Source organism: Pristiophorus japonicus, chromosome 9 (genome assembly GCF_044704955.1).
Source record: "Pristiophorus japonicus isolate sPriJap1 chromosome 9, sPriJap1.hap1, whole genome shotgun sequence".
NCBI classification, from domain to species: domain Eukaryota; kingdom Metazoa; phylum Chordata; class Chondrichthyes; family Pristiophoridae; genus Pristiophorus; species Pristiophorus japonicus.
This window is the reverse complement of record NC_091985.1, coordinates 17,632,519-17,647,479: the sequence shown is the minus strand read 5'-3', so window position 1 is coordinate 17,647,479 and position 14,961 is coordinate 17,632,519. Positions and strand designations below refer to the sequence as shown.

The 14,961-nt window shown below is 47.6% G+C and overlaps 1 protein-coding gene across 1 annotated transcript in view; it reads right to left on the bottom strand.

Annotated features, from left to right (window-relative positions):
• cited2 (Cbp/p300-interacting transactivator, with Glu/Asp-rich carboxy-terminal domain, 2) overlaps positions 1 to 14,401 on the bottom strand; it is a 47,965-nt gene extending 33,564 nt beyond the window's left edge. Inside the window, exons 1-3 of the mRNA XM_070889094.1 lie at positions 14,111 to 14,401; positions 11,797 to 13,949; positions 6,745 to 6,832 (exon numbers count right to left, since the gene is read on the bottom strand). Of these exons, the coding sequence (XP_070745195.1) occupies positions 13,179 to 13,928 (750 nt within the window). The 5' untranslated portion in view covers positions 13,929 to 13,949; positions 14,111 to 14,401 and the 3' untranslated portion in view covers positions 6,745 to 6,832; positions 11,797 to 13,178. The remainder of the gene's footprint in view (positions 1 to 6,744; positions 6,833 to 11,796; positions 13,950 to 14,110) is intronic.
• Between the last annotated feature and the right edge of the window lie 560 nt (positions 14,402 to 14,961).

The following is a 14,961-nucleotide window of genomic DNA, read 5'->3' as shown; positions in this document are numbered from 1 at the left end:
CATGGATTCAGCTCCACTTCCCCGCCCACTCCCACTCCCCATAACCCCTTATCGTTTAAGAAACTGTCTATTTCTGTCTTAAATTTATTCAATGTCTCAGCTTCCACAGCTCTCAGAAGAAATTTCTCCTCATTTCAGTTTTAAATGGGCGGCCCCTTATTCTAAGATTATGCCCTCTATTTCTAGTCTCCCCTATCAGTGGAAACATCCTCTCTGCATCCACCTTGTCAAGCCCCCTCATAATCTTACACGTTTCGATAAGATCACCCCTCATTCTTCTGAATTCCAATGAGTAGAGGCCCAACCTACTCAACCCCCTCATTTCCGGAATCAACCTTGTGAACCTTCTCTGAACTGCCTCCAAAGCAAGTATATCCTTTCATAAATATGGAAACCAAAACTGTACGCAGCATTCCAGGTGTGGCCTCACCAATATCCTGAAGTAGTAAGACTTCCCTGCTTTTATACTCCATCCCCTTTGCAATAAAGGCCAAGATACCATTGGCCTTCCTGATCACTTGTTGTACCTGCATACTAACCTTTTGTGTTTCATGCACAAGCACCCCCAGGTCCCGCTGTACTGCAGCACTTTGCAATCTTTCTCCATTTAAATAATAACTTGCTCTTTGATTTTTTTTTTCTGCCAAAGTGCATGACCTCACACTTTCCAACATTATACTCCATCTGCCAAATTTTTGCCCACTCACTTAGCCTGTCTATGTCCTTTTGCAGGTGAGAAATTAAGCTGAGGCCCCATTGGCCTGTTCAGGTGGACTTGAAAGATTCCATGGTGCATTTTCAAAGAGGAGATGGGAATGCTCACAATGTCTTGGCCAACATTCATCCCTGAACCGCTAGCACCAGAAACAGATCACTCCGTGTTTGTGCCACCTGACTCTGCTCAATTTGGCTGCTGTTTGCCGACAAAACAACAAAAATAACGTGGTCGCTGTGAAGCATCTTGGGACATCCATCCTGAAAAGCGCTATATTTAAATTTTGCCTGTAATTTCTCCCAGGCACTCTATCTGTCTAGTTATCTATCTCTATGTCGATAGATATTGCATGGAGCATGGTTATTATACTCTAGGTGTCACACTTTGCTGTAGATGCAGAAAAATCTTAAGAAAAATGTCCTGGAGCCTGAAATTTCCACAGGGTTTAGTGACCTCTAATTGACCCGAGGAATTTGCACACTGCGACAACGAACTGGATTTCCACAGAGGCGTTGCACAGACCATGGACCACACGCCACCCAGGAGCAACACCACAGACCATTTACCCATTCTATATATAAAACTAGCTCAAACCCTTCATTAGATTTTCTCCAGAGTTTTGTGACGGTTTAGTTATTGCTCAATGCCACGGGAAAGGGGGGGGGGGGGGGGGGAAAAGGTTTAGCAAACAAATTCTTGTCAGTGTCACCTTCCTTTGACAACAACAACTTGTATTTATATAGCACCTTTAACGTAGTGAAACGTCCCAAGGTGCTTCACAGGAGTGTTATGAGTTAAAATATTTGACGCCGAGCCACACAAGTAGAAATTTGCGCAGGTGACCAAAAGCATGGTCAAAGAGGTAGGTTTTAAGGAGCATCTTGAAGGAGGAAAGAGAGGCAGAGGGGTTTAGGCAGGGAATTTCAGAGCTTGGGGCCTTGCCAACAGAAGGCACGGCCACCAATGGTTGAGCAATTATAATCCGGGATGTTCAAGAGGGCAGAATTAGAGGAGCGCAGGCATCTCGGGAATGGTTGTGAGGCTGAAGGAGATTACAGAGATATGGAGGGGCGAGGCCATGGAGGGATTTGAAAGCAAGGATGAGAATTTTGAAATTGAGTCATTGCTTAACCAGAAGCCAATGTAGGTCAGCGAGCACAGGGGTGATGGGTAAACAGAAATTGGAGTTCTTTTGGCCAATACAGTCCATTCAGATGCAATCAAACCATTGCTCTCTCATGTAGACATCAACAGGAAGATCTATCCCACCTGTAATGGTGCCATCCTTGGCTCAGTGGGTAGCTCTCTCGCTGTGAGTCAGAAGGTTGTGGGTTCAAGTCCTATTACAGAGACTTCAGCACAAAACCTAGGCTGAAACCAGTACAGTGCTGAGGGAGTGCTGCACTGTCGGAGGTGCCGTCTTTCGAATGAGATGGATGTAAAAGATCCCACAGCACTATTTGGAAAAAAAGCTGGGAAATTATCCCCAGTGTCCTGGCCAATATTTATCCCTCAAATCAACATAACAAAAAACAGATGATCTGGTCATTATCACATTGCTGTTTGTGAGAGCTTGCTGTGCACAAATCAGCTGCCACATATCCCACATTACAACAGTGACTATACTCCAAACGTACTTCATTGGCTGCAAACTGCTTTGGGATGTTTTGAGGTCATGAAAAGTGCTATATAAAATTCAAGTCTTTCTTTCAATCCAACACCGTCCCTCACCCCAGCATTGTACAGTGCAGTAATATTGTAACTCTGCCATATCTATAGTATACATCGCAGCACTCAGTGAATGAAAAGCTCACAGCACTATGCTGTGAGTCACAGGACAGTCATGGGAGTCTGCTGTCCCCGCAGTTACTGATCGACTCTGCTGCTGCATGTTACTGAAACCAAAGGCTCATTGTACGTGGTGACTAGGTGCGATTCAGAGCTCTATCATTGCACTGTTGAGGCAGGCTGATAAACTGCTCCAGCTTTATTGTCGTGGCTCGTGACATCAACTCCTCCGACCTTGTAAACACACTGGGGTAAAATTCAACTCTGCTGGGTGGAGGCGGGGAGGGGGGGTTGCTAAACGGGTGGTAGATAGACCACCCGCTATAAACCCCCCGTCCCCCACACAGTCTCTGTTCCATTGATTTCAATCTCACCCTCCCTCCCAGTCTCAAAAGACACACCCATACATAGGCTTCAGAACCATCTGCCACTGCCGTGTCACAGTCCTAAACTACCCACGAGTCGTTCGCTCAGAAATCTGGAAGGACAATTCTAAAATAAAAACAGAAAAGGCTGGAAACACTCAGCAGGTGAGGCAGTATCTGTGGCGAGAGAAAGAGAGTTAACGTTTCAGGTCGCTGACCCTTCGTCAGAATTCGGCAATTGTAAACCAGGCAAAGTAACTGCAATTCAAGGTGGCATCAGTCAATGGGTCTGAGCCCTTTTCAAAAATAAACGCGGCAGCCAAATTGCACACGGCAAGCTCCCACAAACAGAAATGTGATAATGATAACAGATAACCTGTTTGAGTGGAGTTGATTGGGGGCTAAATATTGGCCAGGAAACTGAGGATAACTCCCCTGCTCTTCTCTGAAATAGTGCCATGGGATGTGAGCGTCGCTAGCAAGGCCGGCATTTATTGCCCATCCCCAACGGCCCTGGAGGAGGTGGTGAGCTGCCGCTTCAGAGGGCAGCTAAGAGTCAATGGGTCAGGAGTCACATATAGACCAAACCGGGTAAGGACGGCAGGCTTCCTTCCCCAAAGGACATTGGTGGACCAGATGGGTTTTTACAACAATTCAATAGTTTCATGGTCACCATTACGGACACTGGATTTTGATTCCAGATTTTTTGAATTAACTGAATTTAAATTCCCCAGCTGCCGTGATGGGATTCAAACTCATGTCTCACGGGTCATTAGTCCAGGCCCCTGGATTACGAGCCCAGTGACATAACCACTATGGTACCGTACCCACTTTTGGAGGGATATATTTAAAATGTTATAGAAGCACTGGCGGAAGTGCAAAAAAATATTTTAAAAAAGGTAATAAAGGGTTATGGGGAGTGGGCGGGGAAGTGGAGCCGAGTCCATGATCGGATTAAATGGCAGAGCAGGCTCGAGGGGCCGTATGGCCTACTCCTGCTCCTATTTCTTGTGTGCTTATGATACCAGAACTGAGACCATCAGGTAAGACTGAACAAGCTGGAGCTCTTCTCTGTAGAGAAGCGGTGAGCTGAGAGAGGGTGTTTTGTTTGGGAGGGGGGGTGGGGGGGGGGGTGGCGCAGTTATTCCAACACTAAGCTGCACTGCCTCCAGTGGGGCTGGCCTCCCCCAACGCGTGTCCCACCCACACCTCTGCGCGTGGGTGGGATCCACGACGGAAAGGCCGGTGAGCGTCCCGCACAGGGCCATGCAGGTGACCCCTGCGGCTTAGCCGGAACATTGCTCCTGAATGCGGAAATAACACACTCGCCTTTGAGGAGGTGGGTGGGTGAAGCACCGGGTTTTCCTCCCGGCATTCCTTTGTTCTGTTTCTAATCCCCATAAATCAGGCTTTTCCATCGGTGCAGATGGGTAGGTTCAATCGCGGCTGGTGTTGTGTTTGTTTTCTCAGCGGGGGTCTGACCGGTGCAGACCGGGGAAGGTTCCAAGTCCGCGCTGAACTGTCGGATCTCAAGCACAACTGCGGGGGGTGGGGGTGGGGGCATTAAAACAGAGCTCATGGCACGGGTGAGGGAAGGGTGATGGGGGGGGGGGGGCACGAGGGGGAGGGTTAGGGTAGGGAAAAAAGGCAACATTGGTTACTGTTTCAGTTAACTACTTGGTAACCTCTTCCGGTAAGTGGATGAGAGAGGGTGAGAGCGAGAGTATGAGTGTGGATGCCACTCGAGTACAGCATTTGAAGCTACGATATCCCTCCACAGTTCTGTCAAGACATTCACTGCATGATCAATGACCATTTGGTTGGGGTGACAGAGGGCCACCGTTACCTAGGTAACCGTACTCCGGCCTAAGTCAGAGTCTTTGGGCACTGAGGGAGCGCTGCACTGTTGGAGGTGCCGTCTTTCGGATGAGACATTAAACAGAGGTCCCGTCTGCTCTCTCAGGTGAACATAAAAGATCCCATGGCACTATTTCGAAGAAGAGCAGGGGAGTTATCCCCGGTGTCCTGGCCAATTTTTAGCCCCCAATCACAGATTATATGTTACTGTTATCGCATTGCTGTTTGTGGAAGCTTGCTGTGCGCAAATTGTCAGCCGCATTTCCTACATTACAACAGTGACTACATGTCAAAAGTACAAAAATGGCTGTAAAGTGCTTTGGGATGTCTTGAGGTCATGAAAGGCACTATATAAATTCAAGTCTTTCTTTCTTGAAAGGTGAGAGCATTATTTCTGAGTTAAGAGTTGAGGTAACTGTGCCCTCCAAACTCAGAATACAGTCTCAATGCAAAAGAAATTCACTTTGGCTGTAAATAACCCCAAAGAGTTGTTGGAACAGAAATCTGTGTGGGCAATTCTACACCAGGCAAAGTAACAAGAATTCAAGGTGGAAACAATCAGCATGCTTTTTGGAGGGATATATGAAAAATGATCTCAGCACTGGAGAAAGTGTAATAAATATTTACAAGGATGATACCAGAATTGAGAGGTCACAACTATCAGGGAAGACTGAACATGCTGGGGCCCTTTTCTGTAGAAATTATGAAGGGGTTAGATAGGGGCCATCAATATAAGATAGTCACTAAGAAACCCAATAGCACTGTCCACACTCGACCAGCTCCACATTGGGGGGCCACATTGTACGGATGCATGACACAAGACTCCCGAAGCAAGCACTTTACTCAGAACTTCTACATGGCAAGCGAGCCCCAGGTGGGTAGAGGAAATGCTTCAAGGACACCCTCAAAGCCTCCTTGATAAAGTGCAACATCCCTGGCCAAAGACCGCCCTAAGTGGAGGAAGAGCATCCAGGAGGGCGCTGAGCACCTCAAGTCTCGTCGCCGAGAGCATGCAGAAAACAAGCGCAGGCAGCGGAAGGAGCGTGCGGCAAACCAGTCCCACCCTCCCTTTCCTTCGACTGTCTGTCCCACCTGTGACAGAGACTGTAATTCCCATATTGGACTGTTCAGTCACCCAAGAACTCACTTTTAGAGTGGAAGCAAGTCTTCCTCGATTTCGAGGGACTGCCTATGATGATGAATGGCCTGTGGCTGAGCCATACATTCAATGTCCTTTCCTTTGTAGCTGGATGAATGAGCTGGTCCCTTTACTCTACATCAGGTCCTGAATCTCCTCAGCTTTTTCTCTTGAATGCTTCAGCAGTCAGCATTCACTCTAGGTGGCAGTCTATACCCCGAGGAGAGGTCAGTTGATCCAAAAAAGGTGCCCTTGTATAGTGCCGGCAGTGCTGGGATCCCCGATCACGGGCCTTACACAAGACATGGAATTACTTGGTATTTACCGCACAACCTTCAAAAGTTTAGTTACATCACCACAGAATCTCTTCATAGCCCAGCTCGATGCAACGTTCTCAGATGAGGAAGAAATTGGGAGGGATTTTTTTTTGTTTTAATAAACAATAAGGCTTGGTTTATAGAACAGACAGTGCAGTAAGATTTGATCAGAGAGTCAGGCTTGCCAGTTTAAGATCAGACACTTGGCCAAGTCTCCATTGTCAGTGACCTGCTCCAGTAATGTCCACCCAGGACATTATGTTATGCGTACAAGAGGGGAGAACAAGTCATTATGCGTGTATACTTTTAACACAAAGAAGACTGCCAAGTCAAGACGGCAACTTCAACTTGGCAGTGAACGTATTTGTGAAATTTGGTTTATCAGATCTGCATAGTCAACAAAAAAAAAAAAAAATCCTCCAACGTTAACAATCAGAGTAAGATCTGATTTTCCCCCCCCCCCAAAAAAAAGGAGGCAATTGCTAGAGCCTGACTGCAGGGTCTCTGGGGGGAGATGGTCCCTGTGAACATTGACCCCAACAAGAAATGCTTCTCTCACAGTACCTTTCACCCAATCGACACAGCCACAAGACTGAGGCAGACCCGATCCACGACTCCTGGTTACAGGATCCTAAAAACCATGATCAGAGCCCTGGAATAACACGGAGAAATATTAGGGTATGACTGTGTATGGAGCCCCACCCATCCCCAACACAAATCGTCCTTAAGAGTTGGCTGGAGGCACAAATGAGGCCAACGCTACCTCCCGCCGTCTCCGTGCATCATGTGACGTGGCTCTCATTGTGTTCGCCTCAGGTGTGTTCGCCTCAGGTGCCTCCATCCCTCCCTAGCTCTGTAACCGCCTCCAGCCTTACAACCCGCCCGAGATCTCGGTAACCTCCTCCAATTCTGGCCTCTTGCGCATCCTCGATTTCCATCGTTCCACCAAGCTCTGGAATTCCCTCCCTAACCAAACCTCTCCGCCTCTCTCCCCCCCACCCTTAAAACCTACCTCTTTGACCAAGCTTTTGTTCACCTGTCCTAATATCTCCTTACGTGGCTCGGTGTTGAATTGTGTCTGATTTAATAAGAACACAAAAAAAAAAATAGGAGCAGGAGCAGGCCATACGGCCACGCGAGCCTGCTCCACCATTTAATCCGATCGTGGCCGATCTGATCATGGACTCAGCTCCACTTCCCCGCCCTGTGCTCCTGTGAAACGCCTTGGGGATGTTTTTACTACGTTAAAGGTGCTATATAAATCCCAAGTTTTGTTGTTGAAGGGCCAAGAGAACCTAGTCAGGATTCAAACCCCCCTGCCCCCACCCGTCCAACAATTGGTAAAATAGATCAAAGGACAATGAGGTGGGGTGGGGGGGTGATTTTTACTTTGGCTGTTAAGTGTAAAACAGGCAATATTAGATCAGCATCCCGTTATGCATCTCTCCCGCTTTTCATCTTCATTGAAATCCAAATTACCCCCCCGAGGGGTCTGTTTTTGCATGCTGATGGATTGAACTCTTGGTTTAACATTAATGGAATTCCACATCACCCATTCACGGCCTATTAATGGCCTGCTCGTTACCACTGTGTCAGTAAACAGGGTTGAATTCTAGCAGCTGTATATAAAGCTGGCCAGGATCAGGCTACAACACTTGCTCAGGGTTCAAGTGGCTCCAAGACTCTAGCCATGCAGCCGTCAACTGGGCCAGTTCTGATTACAGCCTAGCAACACACACACACACATTAACCAACCATCTCTCTCTCTCTCTCTCTCTCTCTCTCTTCCCCCACCCCCACAACATACACAGGGTGGGGGCTGTAACCTGCAGCAGTATCAGGATTTATTTCCACTGTAGCTCAAACCAGATGGCACAATAGAATCTGAGTTCACTATGTGCTATCGGTACACCGGGGGGGGGGGGGGGGGGGGGGAAAGGGGAGAGGGGCAGAGGAAAAATGCAGTAAAAGTTCGCCAAAAATAGGATAAAAAGCATTCCCGTGGATCTCTGCTTGCGCACACTTAGCGAGGCTGGAACATTTGAGGACAGGAGTTTGCCTTTGGCTTAATGGTTAGCATTCCCACCTGCTGAGCCAGAAAGGGGGCACTCCCACCTCCCAGGTCAGAAGATGCAGTTTTCCAAGCCCACTCCCGACAGCTCCGTCAAGTGGAGCTCTGGCGCTGAAGTCTGGGCTGACATCCAGCAGGATACTCGAGCCTGGCAGGCATGGGCAGTCGTCCCTCCCCACCCCCCCATCAGGTGGGTTGTGGCGGCCCAGAACCAATGCTTTCCTGGAAGCTGCACTTTGTTGCGCGCGACGCAGTTTCATTTAACGCGTGGCCCCTTTAATTTTACGCACCCAGCTGTATATGCGTAGAGGCAACTTTGCCCATAACACCGCATCCCCCCCACCCCGTCCCGCCAGGAATGCTTGCCATTATTAGCCGAGGCATAGAATACAAGAGCAGGGGATTTATGCTTGAATTCTATAAAACACTGGTTAGGCCACAGATGGGAGTACTGCGTGCAGTTCTGGTCACCACATTACAGGAAGGATGTGATTGCACTCGAGGGGTTACAGAGGAGATTTACGAGGACGTTGCCTGGATTGGAGAATTTTAGCTATGAGGAAAGATTGGATAGGCTGGGGTTGTTTTCTTTGGAACAGAGGAGGCTGAGGAGAGACCTTATTGGGGGTGTATAAAATGATGAGGGGCCTGGATAGAGTGGATAGAAAGGACCCGTTTCCCTTAGCATCATCATAGGCAGTCCCTCGGAATCGATGAAGACTTGCTTCCACTCTTAGAATGAGTCCTTAGGTGGCTGAACAGTCCAAAACGAGAGCCACAGGTGGGACTGTCATTGAGGGTGGGACAGGTTTGCCGCGTGTTCCTTCCGCTGCCTGCGCTTGATTTCTGCATGCTCTCGGCGATGAGACTCGAGGTGCTCAGCGCCCTCCCGGATGCTCTTCCTCCACTCAGGGCAGTCTTTAGCCAGGGACTCCCAGATGTCGGTGGGGATGCCGCAATTTATCAGGGAGGCTTCGAGGGTGTCCTTGTAACGTTTCGCCTTGGCTCGTTTGCCATGAAAGAGTTCAGAGTAGTGCGCTTGTTTTGGGAGTCGCGTGTCTGGCATGCAGACAATGTGGCCTGCCCAGCGGAGCTGATCAAGTGTGGTCAGTGCTTCAATGCTGGCCTGAGCAGAGGGGTCATCAACTTGGGGGCATAGATTTTAAGCAGTTGGTAGAAGGTTTACAGGGGAATTTTTTTTGCGCCAGCGGGTTGTGGGGGTCTGGAACACACTGCCTGAAAGGGAGTTCAGAAGGATGAGGGGTGATCTTATAGAAACATTTAAAATAATCAAAGGGATAGACAAGATAGAGGCAGAGAGGTTGTTTCCACTGGTCGGGGATACTAGAACTAGGGGGCACAGCCTCAAAATACAGGGGAGCCAATTTAAAACCGAGTTGAGAAGGAATTTCTTCTCCCAGAGGGTTGTGAATCTGTGGAATTCTCTACCCAAGAAAGCAGTTGAGGCTAGCTCATTGAATGTATTCAAGTCACAGATAGATAGATTTTTAACCAATAAGGGAATTAAGGGTTATGGGGAGCGGGCGGGTAAGTGGAGCTGAGTCCACGGCCAGATCAGCCATGATCTTGTTGAATGGCGGAGCAGGCTCGAGGGGCTAGATGGCCTACTCCTGTTCCTAATTCTTATGTTCTTATGGTCTTATGTGGCAGAATCCCTCATATTTAAAACGTACTTGGATGTGCATTTTAAGTGTCGTAACCTACAGGTCTACGGACCTAGAGCTGGAAAGTGGGATTAGATTGGATAGCTCTTGGTCAGCTGGCGCAGGCATGATGGGTCGAATGGCCTCCTGCCGTGCTGTAAATTTATACCATTACCACCCTGTCGACGGGTCTGAAGATGGTTACGGCTGGGAAGTCGTGTTACCGCCGCAGACTGCAAATCCACACACTGCTCCATAGGGAGACAGGGAAGATAGAAAGGCAGCAACATGGTCCCAGGGATTGGATGGTATTGATAACCTATTTGAGCATCGTTCAGCTCACACAGCCCGACATGCCATTCCCCGTTAACTGCTTGAGACAGTCACTGGATCTAATGCAGCAGCCCTGGGCAAGTCTGAAACATAGAAAATAGGTGCAGGAGTAGGCCATTCGGCTCTTTGAGCCTGCACCACCATTCAATATGATCATGGATGATCATGCAACTTCAGTACCCCACTCTTGCTTTCTCTCCATACCCCTTGATCCCTTTAGCCGTGAGGGCCACATCTAACTCCCTTCTGAATATATCTAATGAACTGGCCCCAACAACTGAAGGAAGACGCTGAAGGCACCTACCACAGTGCCTCATCAGGTCAGCTCTGCACTGAAAACCCTTCGACAGGTCTTTCAACATCACACATGCACGGGAGGGGGGATACCCCCACATTTCTGGGATGAATATTCCTTTCACCCAGCGAGAGTACAAGGAAGAATCCAGGCAGGCTTGGTTCACATACCAGAATTTGAAAAGAATACAAAATTCGGCAATGAATACTTTCCATTTAAACAAAAAAACTCTTCTAATTAGTATCCCGAACTTCCCCTTTATACGGTAGAGCGGGTGCATCTGCTTTCCCCAGGCTACGTCAACAGTCCTAACCCCACCTACATAAAGCATCTCCACACTTCAGAAGTCACAAGGTAGCGAGAGAAGTTGCACGGAGACATTAAATCCACAAACCCTCGCTCCAAACAGCGCAATCTGAACAGCGACTCCGTGTTCTGCCCAGACAACTTTTAAAACTACCCATGCACACACAGAACTGCTCGACATTCAAACTCATTTCAGTGAGCAAGATGGATACACACAGAGCGAGAGAGACACACAGACAGACACACAGAGCGAGAGAGAGACACAGAGCGAGAGAGACATGCACAGAGAGCGAGAGAGACAAGGAGACGCACAGAGAACGAGACACACACAGACAGGAGAAAGCAACACACACACACAGGCAGTACTGAAGATAGTGACAAAAGCACACATACCTCTAAAAGAGACACACAGATGGAGAGACAGAAATGTACAAAAAAAACAGAACATACAAAGACAGAGACACGGACACCGAGAACACACAAAGGCAGACTTTTGGAGAGCTACACATGGAGATAAACAGTGCACACACACACACACGGAGACACAGCCAGAATCAAAAGACACCAATACAGATAGGTAGAGACAGAGACATGCACAAACACAAAACAGACAGAAACAGCCACACACAGAGGCAAGGATTACAGCAAGTCTTCCTGTTTCTCAGATTGTTCTGTTACCAGTTCGAGCTCTCCCCCACCCCCGAGCATGTTAATAAGGCCACGTGGAGAGCTTTAACCCTAAAGCCATTCAAAGGAAGAATGGCATCTCAAGATGAAGAGGTGGCAGTGAACGGTGCCTGTGCAGCACAAGAGTGTCCTTTCTCCAACAGCCGCTCGCTCGCTGGGAGAACTGAAGCTGGACATTCAATTTATCGCCATGTGCTCGTCACCTCCCAATTGTTAAAAGTTACCAAAAAAATAAACTTTCAACAAAAAAAAACACACACCTAGAAAATGGTTCAGTCGAAACGCCTGGTTTATAATCTGGATTCTGTTGTACATGTCCGATGCAATTCTCTTTTATATATAGTGTCCCTCCCTCCCAGAGCCACAACTCCCCTCCCCCACCTCCTCGACTACAAGAAAAGTTGCTCAATAATTCGGTGCAGGAACCCGTCTACTTCAGGCTATGTTGTCAACCAGCGTTAAAACAGGAATTGTGACAAAAGGACTGGACCATTGAGTTACTGCAATCTCCGGGGGGGGGGGGGGGGGGTCTTTATTTATAACCTTCTCAAAATAAACGAAGCGTAGAATAATAAATTAACAAAACACAACACAAATTCCGCAGCAATATTTAAGTTCGTAAAAAAATACTGTCCATGTTTTTCTCCCGCCCCCACCCTCCCACCCCCTAAATGGCTTCAATACAGAATATCATGTAAACTATAAATCAGCATTGTAGTGACAAAAACAACATTTTAAAATAAAATCCAATCATCTTTTGAGAAATGTTTTTGTCGCACATACATACACACACGCCATACATACAAACACACGTGTACGCATTCCAGCCTGCACTGCCCAAACATTCGTGTAACAGGAGGAGGAGGGGAGGAAGTGATGGAAATCTAGTCAGGCCAAGAGGAATGTTAAGTCTTTTGTGTGAAAGACTATTGTCATTGGTTTTAAATTACAGTACTTTAAAAAAAAACAGGCTCCTTAACTGCAAGTTTTAACAAAATGATTCATACGCTGCCATACCGCACATCACTCATTTGTCTTCTTTTAAAAAGATAGGCCAATCAATGTTGTTTCTGGACATGTGTGTTGGGAGTCTTGAACAATACAAAAATTGTTGAACACACTTAACTGTCCTCACGAAGCTTTCTAGTCAAAACCACTTTGTTTCCTCCCTCCCTCCCTCCCTCTCCCCTTACAACCTCCCTCATTCCCAAATCAGCCTACTTTGTATCCAGAAATAACAAAAAAAAAACTAAAATCCACGCTTTTTGTTGAAAAACGACAGACTTTGCTTCACAAAACCACCTTGTTTTGTGGGCGGGGTGAGATCACATTTTCAAAGGGGGGGGCAGGGAGGGAGTGGTGACTACCAGTGTTTTAAAACGATTGGTTTTCTTTAAAATGGAGAGAAATAGATAACAGACTATTTAAAAAAAAACACAAGTTGCATTTAGAACGGTTACACGGTGTGGTGAATGGGTTATCAAACTGAATGAAAAAAGTCACCACCAACAATCAGCTGATGAATGGCTTTTTTTTTTAAAAAAGCAAAGGATGTTTTTCTCTCTCTCTCGTTGATGCAAAGAATAATTTTTTTTTTTAAACACAGATCACTTCAATAGCTGGAAGTCTTTTTTTTGTCGTCTCAACAGCTCACTCGGCTCGGCTGCTGTTTGCAAACAAACTCGGTGACAAAGTCGAACTCGTTCTGTCCCAGCCACAGTTCGGGGAGTTCCTTGATCCGATCCAAGCCCAGCTCGATCACCAAGGACATCAAGACCTCCTCGTCGATGAAGTCTGTGTCTATAACGTTGGGGGGCAGTATTGCTGCAGACATGTGGTGGCTGGCTGGCATGGAGGGGCTGTGATGCTTTATTTCCCTGTATTGCTGCTGCTGCTGCTGCTGCTGGCTCAATGCACTGCCAGGGTGCAGCTCGGTCATGCTGTAGTGCTGCTGGTGGCCGTAATATTGGTTGGTCAGCTTTTGCAAGTGCATGCTGGCTGCGAGCTGGGCAGCCGGGCTGTTGCCGGTGACTGCTGGCCCCATGTACTGCGGATGGGGCGGATGAGAGTGATGTTGCTGCTGCTGGGGATGGGGATGCTGTTGTTGCTGCTGCTGCTGCTGTTGCCCAGATGTGTACCTGATGTTGGGAGCCATGCTGCCCAGATGAGCAGCCGCGGGCTGCCTGCTGGCCATCGCATGTCTCATGCTGGACGAGTTCACGCTGGCGGACCCCGGGTAATGCAGCAAGGAGCTGGCGGCTGGGTGCTCGCTCATCAGGCCGCTGTAAGGGTGCTGGTGCTGGGGGTAAGGGCTCATGCCCATCCGGCGGACGTGCAGCCCGTTGCCCCCTTCGGTGAAGCGTCCGTGGCTCATCATCATGCGCTCGGCCATCGCTGCCCTCCTTTCTCTGCACTAAAAACAAGGGGGGAAAAGTCAGAAAAAATAAAAATGCAACATCAGAAAAATTCAGCAAACTGCACAAAAGAACAACCCACAAAATACAACCCAGAACCACATTTCCTGCATTTGCAACTTTACCCAGGGCATTTAAAAAAAATACATTTGTAACTTACCCGTGGATTGTTTTTTTTTTGCAAAAGAAACCCAACAAAAAAAATACTTTTTTTTCCTCCTCTTTTTGCTGTCGCTCTCAAAACACTGATTTGCACTAAGCAGCAGATATTAAAGAATGATTCTGTTGCCCTCTCTCGTTGCACCTTCACTCACTGCACTGTATTTGTGTGTGAGTGGAGAGAGAGAGAGAGAGAGTATCCTCGAACGCACTCTTCCTTGTCCCTCTATTCCGGCTTCTAGCTGAGCCGAGCTCAAGCGCTCAGGCCCCGCTAACTCGCAAGGATTAAGCAACAAAAGATGTTCACTCGGCTGCCTCGACCAGTCTTAATATAGGGCTCCCAGGGCCGGGCGCAACACCCGTCACGGACTCTCCCTGGAATGTGGATCCGGAGCGTCAACGGAAGTCACCTCGAATACCAGGCGGCAGCACCGTCCACTTTTAAACTCATTTGCAAATAAGGAGATTAAAAAGAATGTTATATATATATATAATATAAAATGCAAAATTTAATTCAGTAAATAATGCAATCTAAATATAATGAATAACCCAAAATGCAAACAGCAGACATTCTTTATGCATATAATATAGCGCAGGCAGCGGAAGGAGCATGCAACAAACCAGACTCCCCACCCACCCTTTCCTTCAACCACTGTCTGTCCCACCTGCGACAGAGAGTGTAATTCCCATATTGGACTGTTCAGTCACCTGAGAACCCACTTTTAGAGTGGAAGCAATTTCTTGCTCGATTTCGAGGGACTGCCGATGATGATGATAATATTATAACAGATTCAAAATCATTGGGAAAGAGGTCTAGAGGGGAGATGAAGAGACATTTTTTCACTCAGAGTT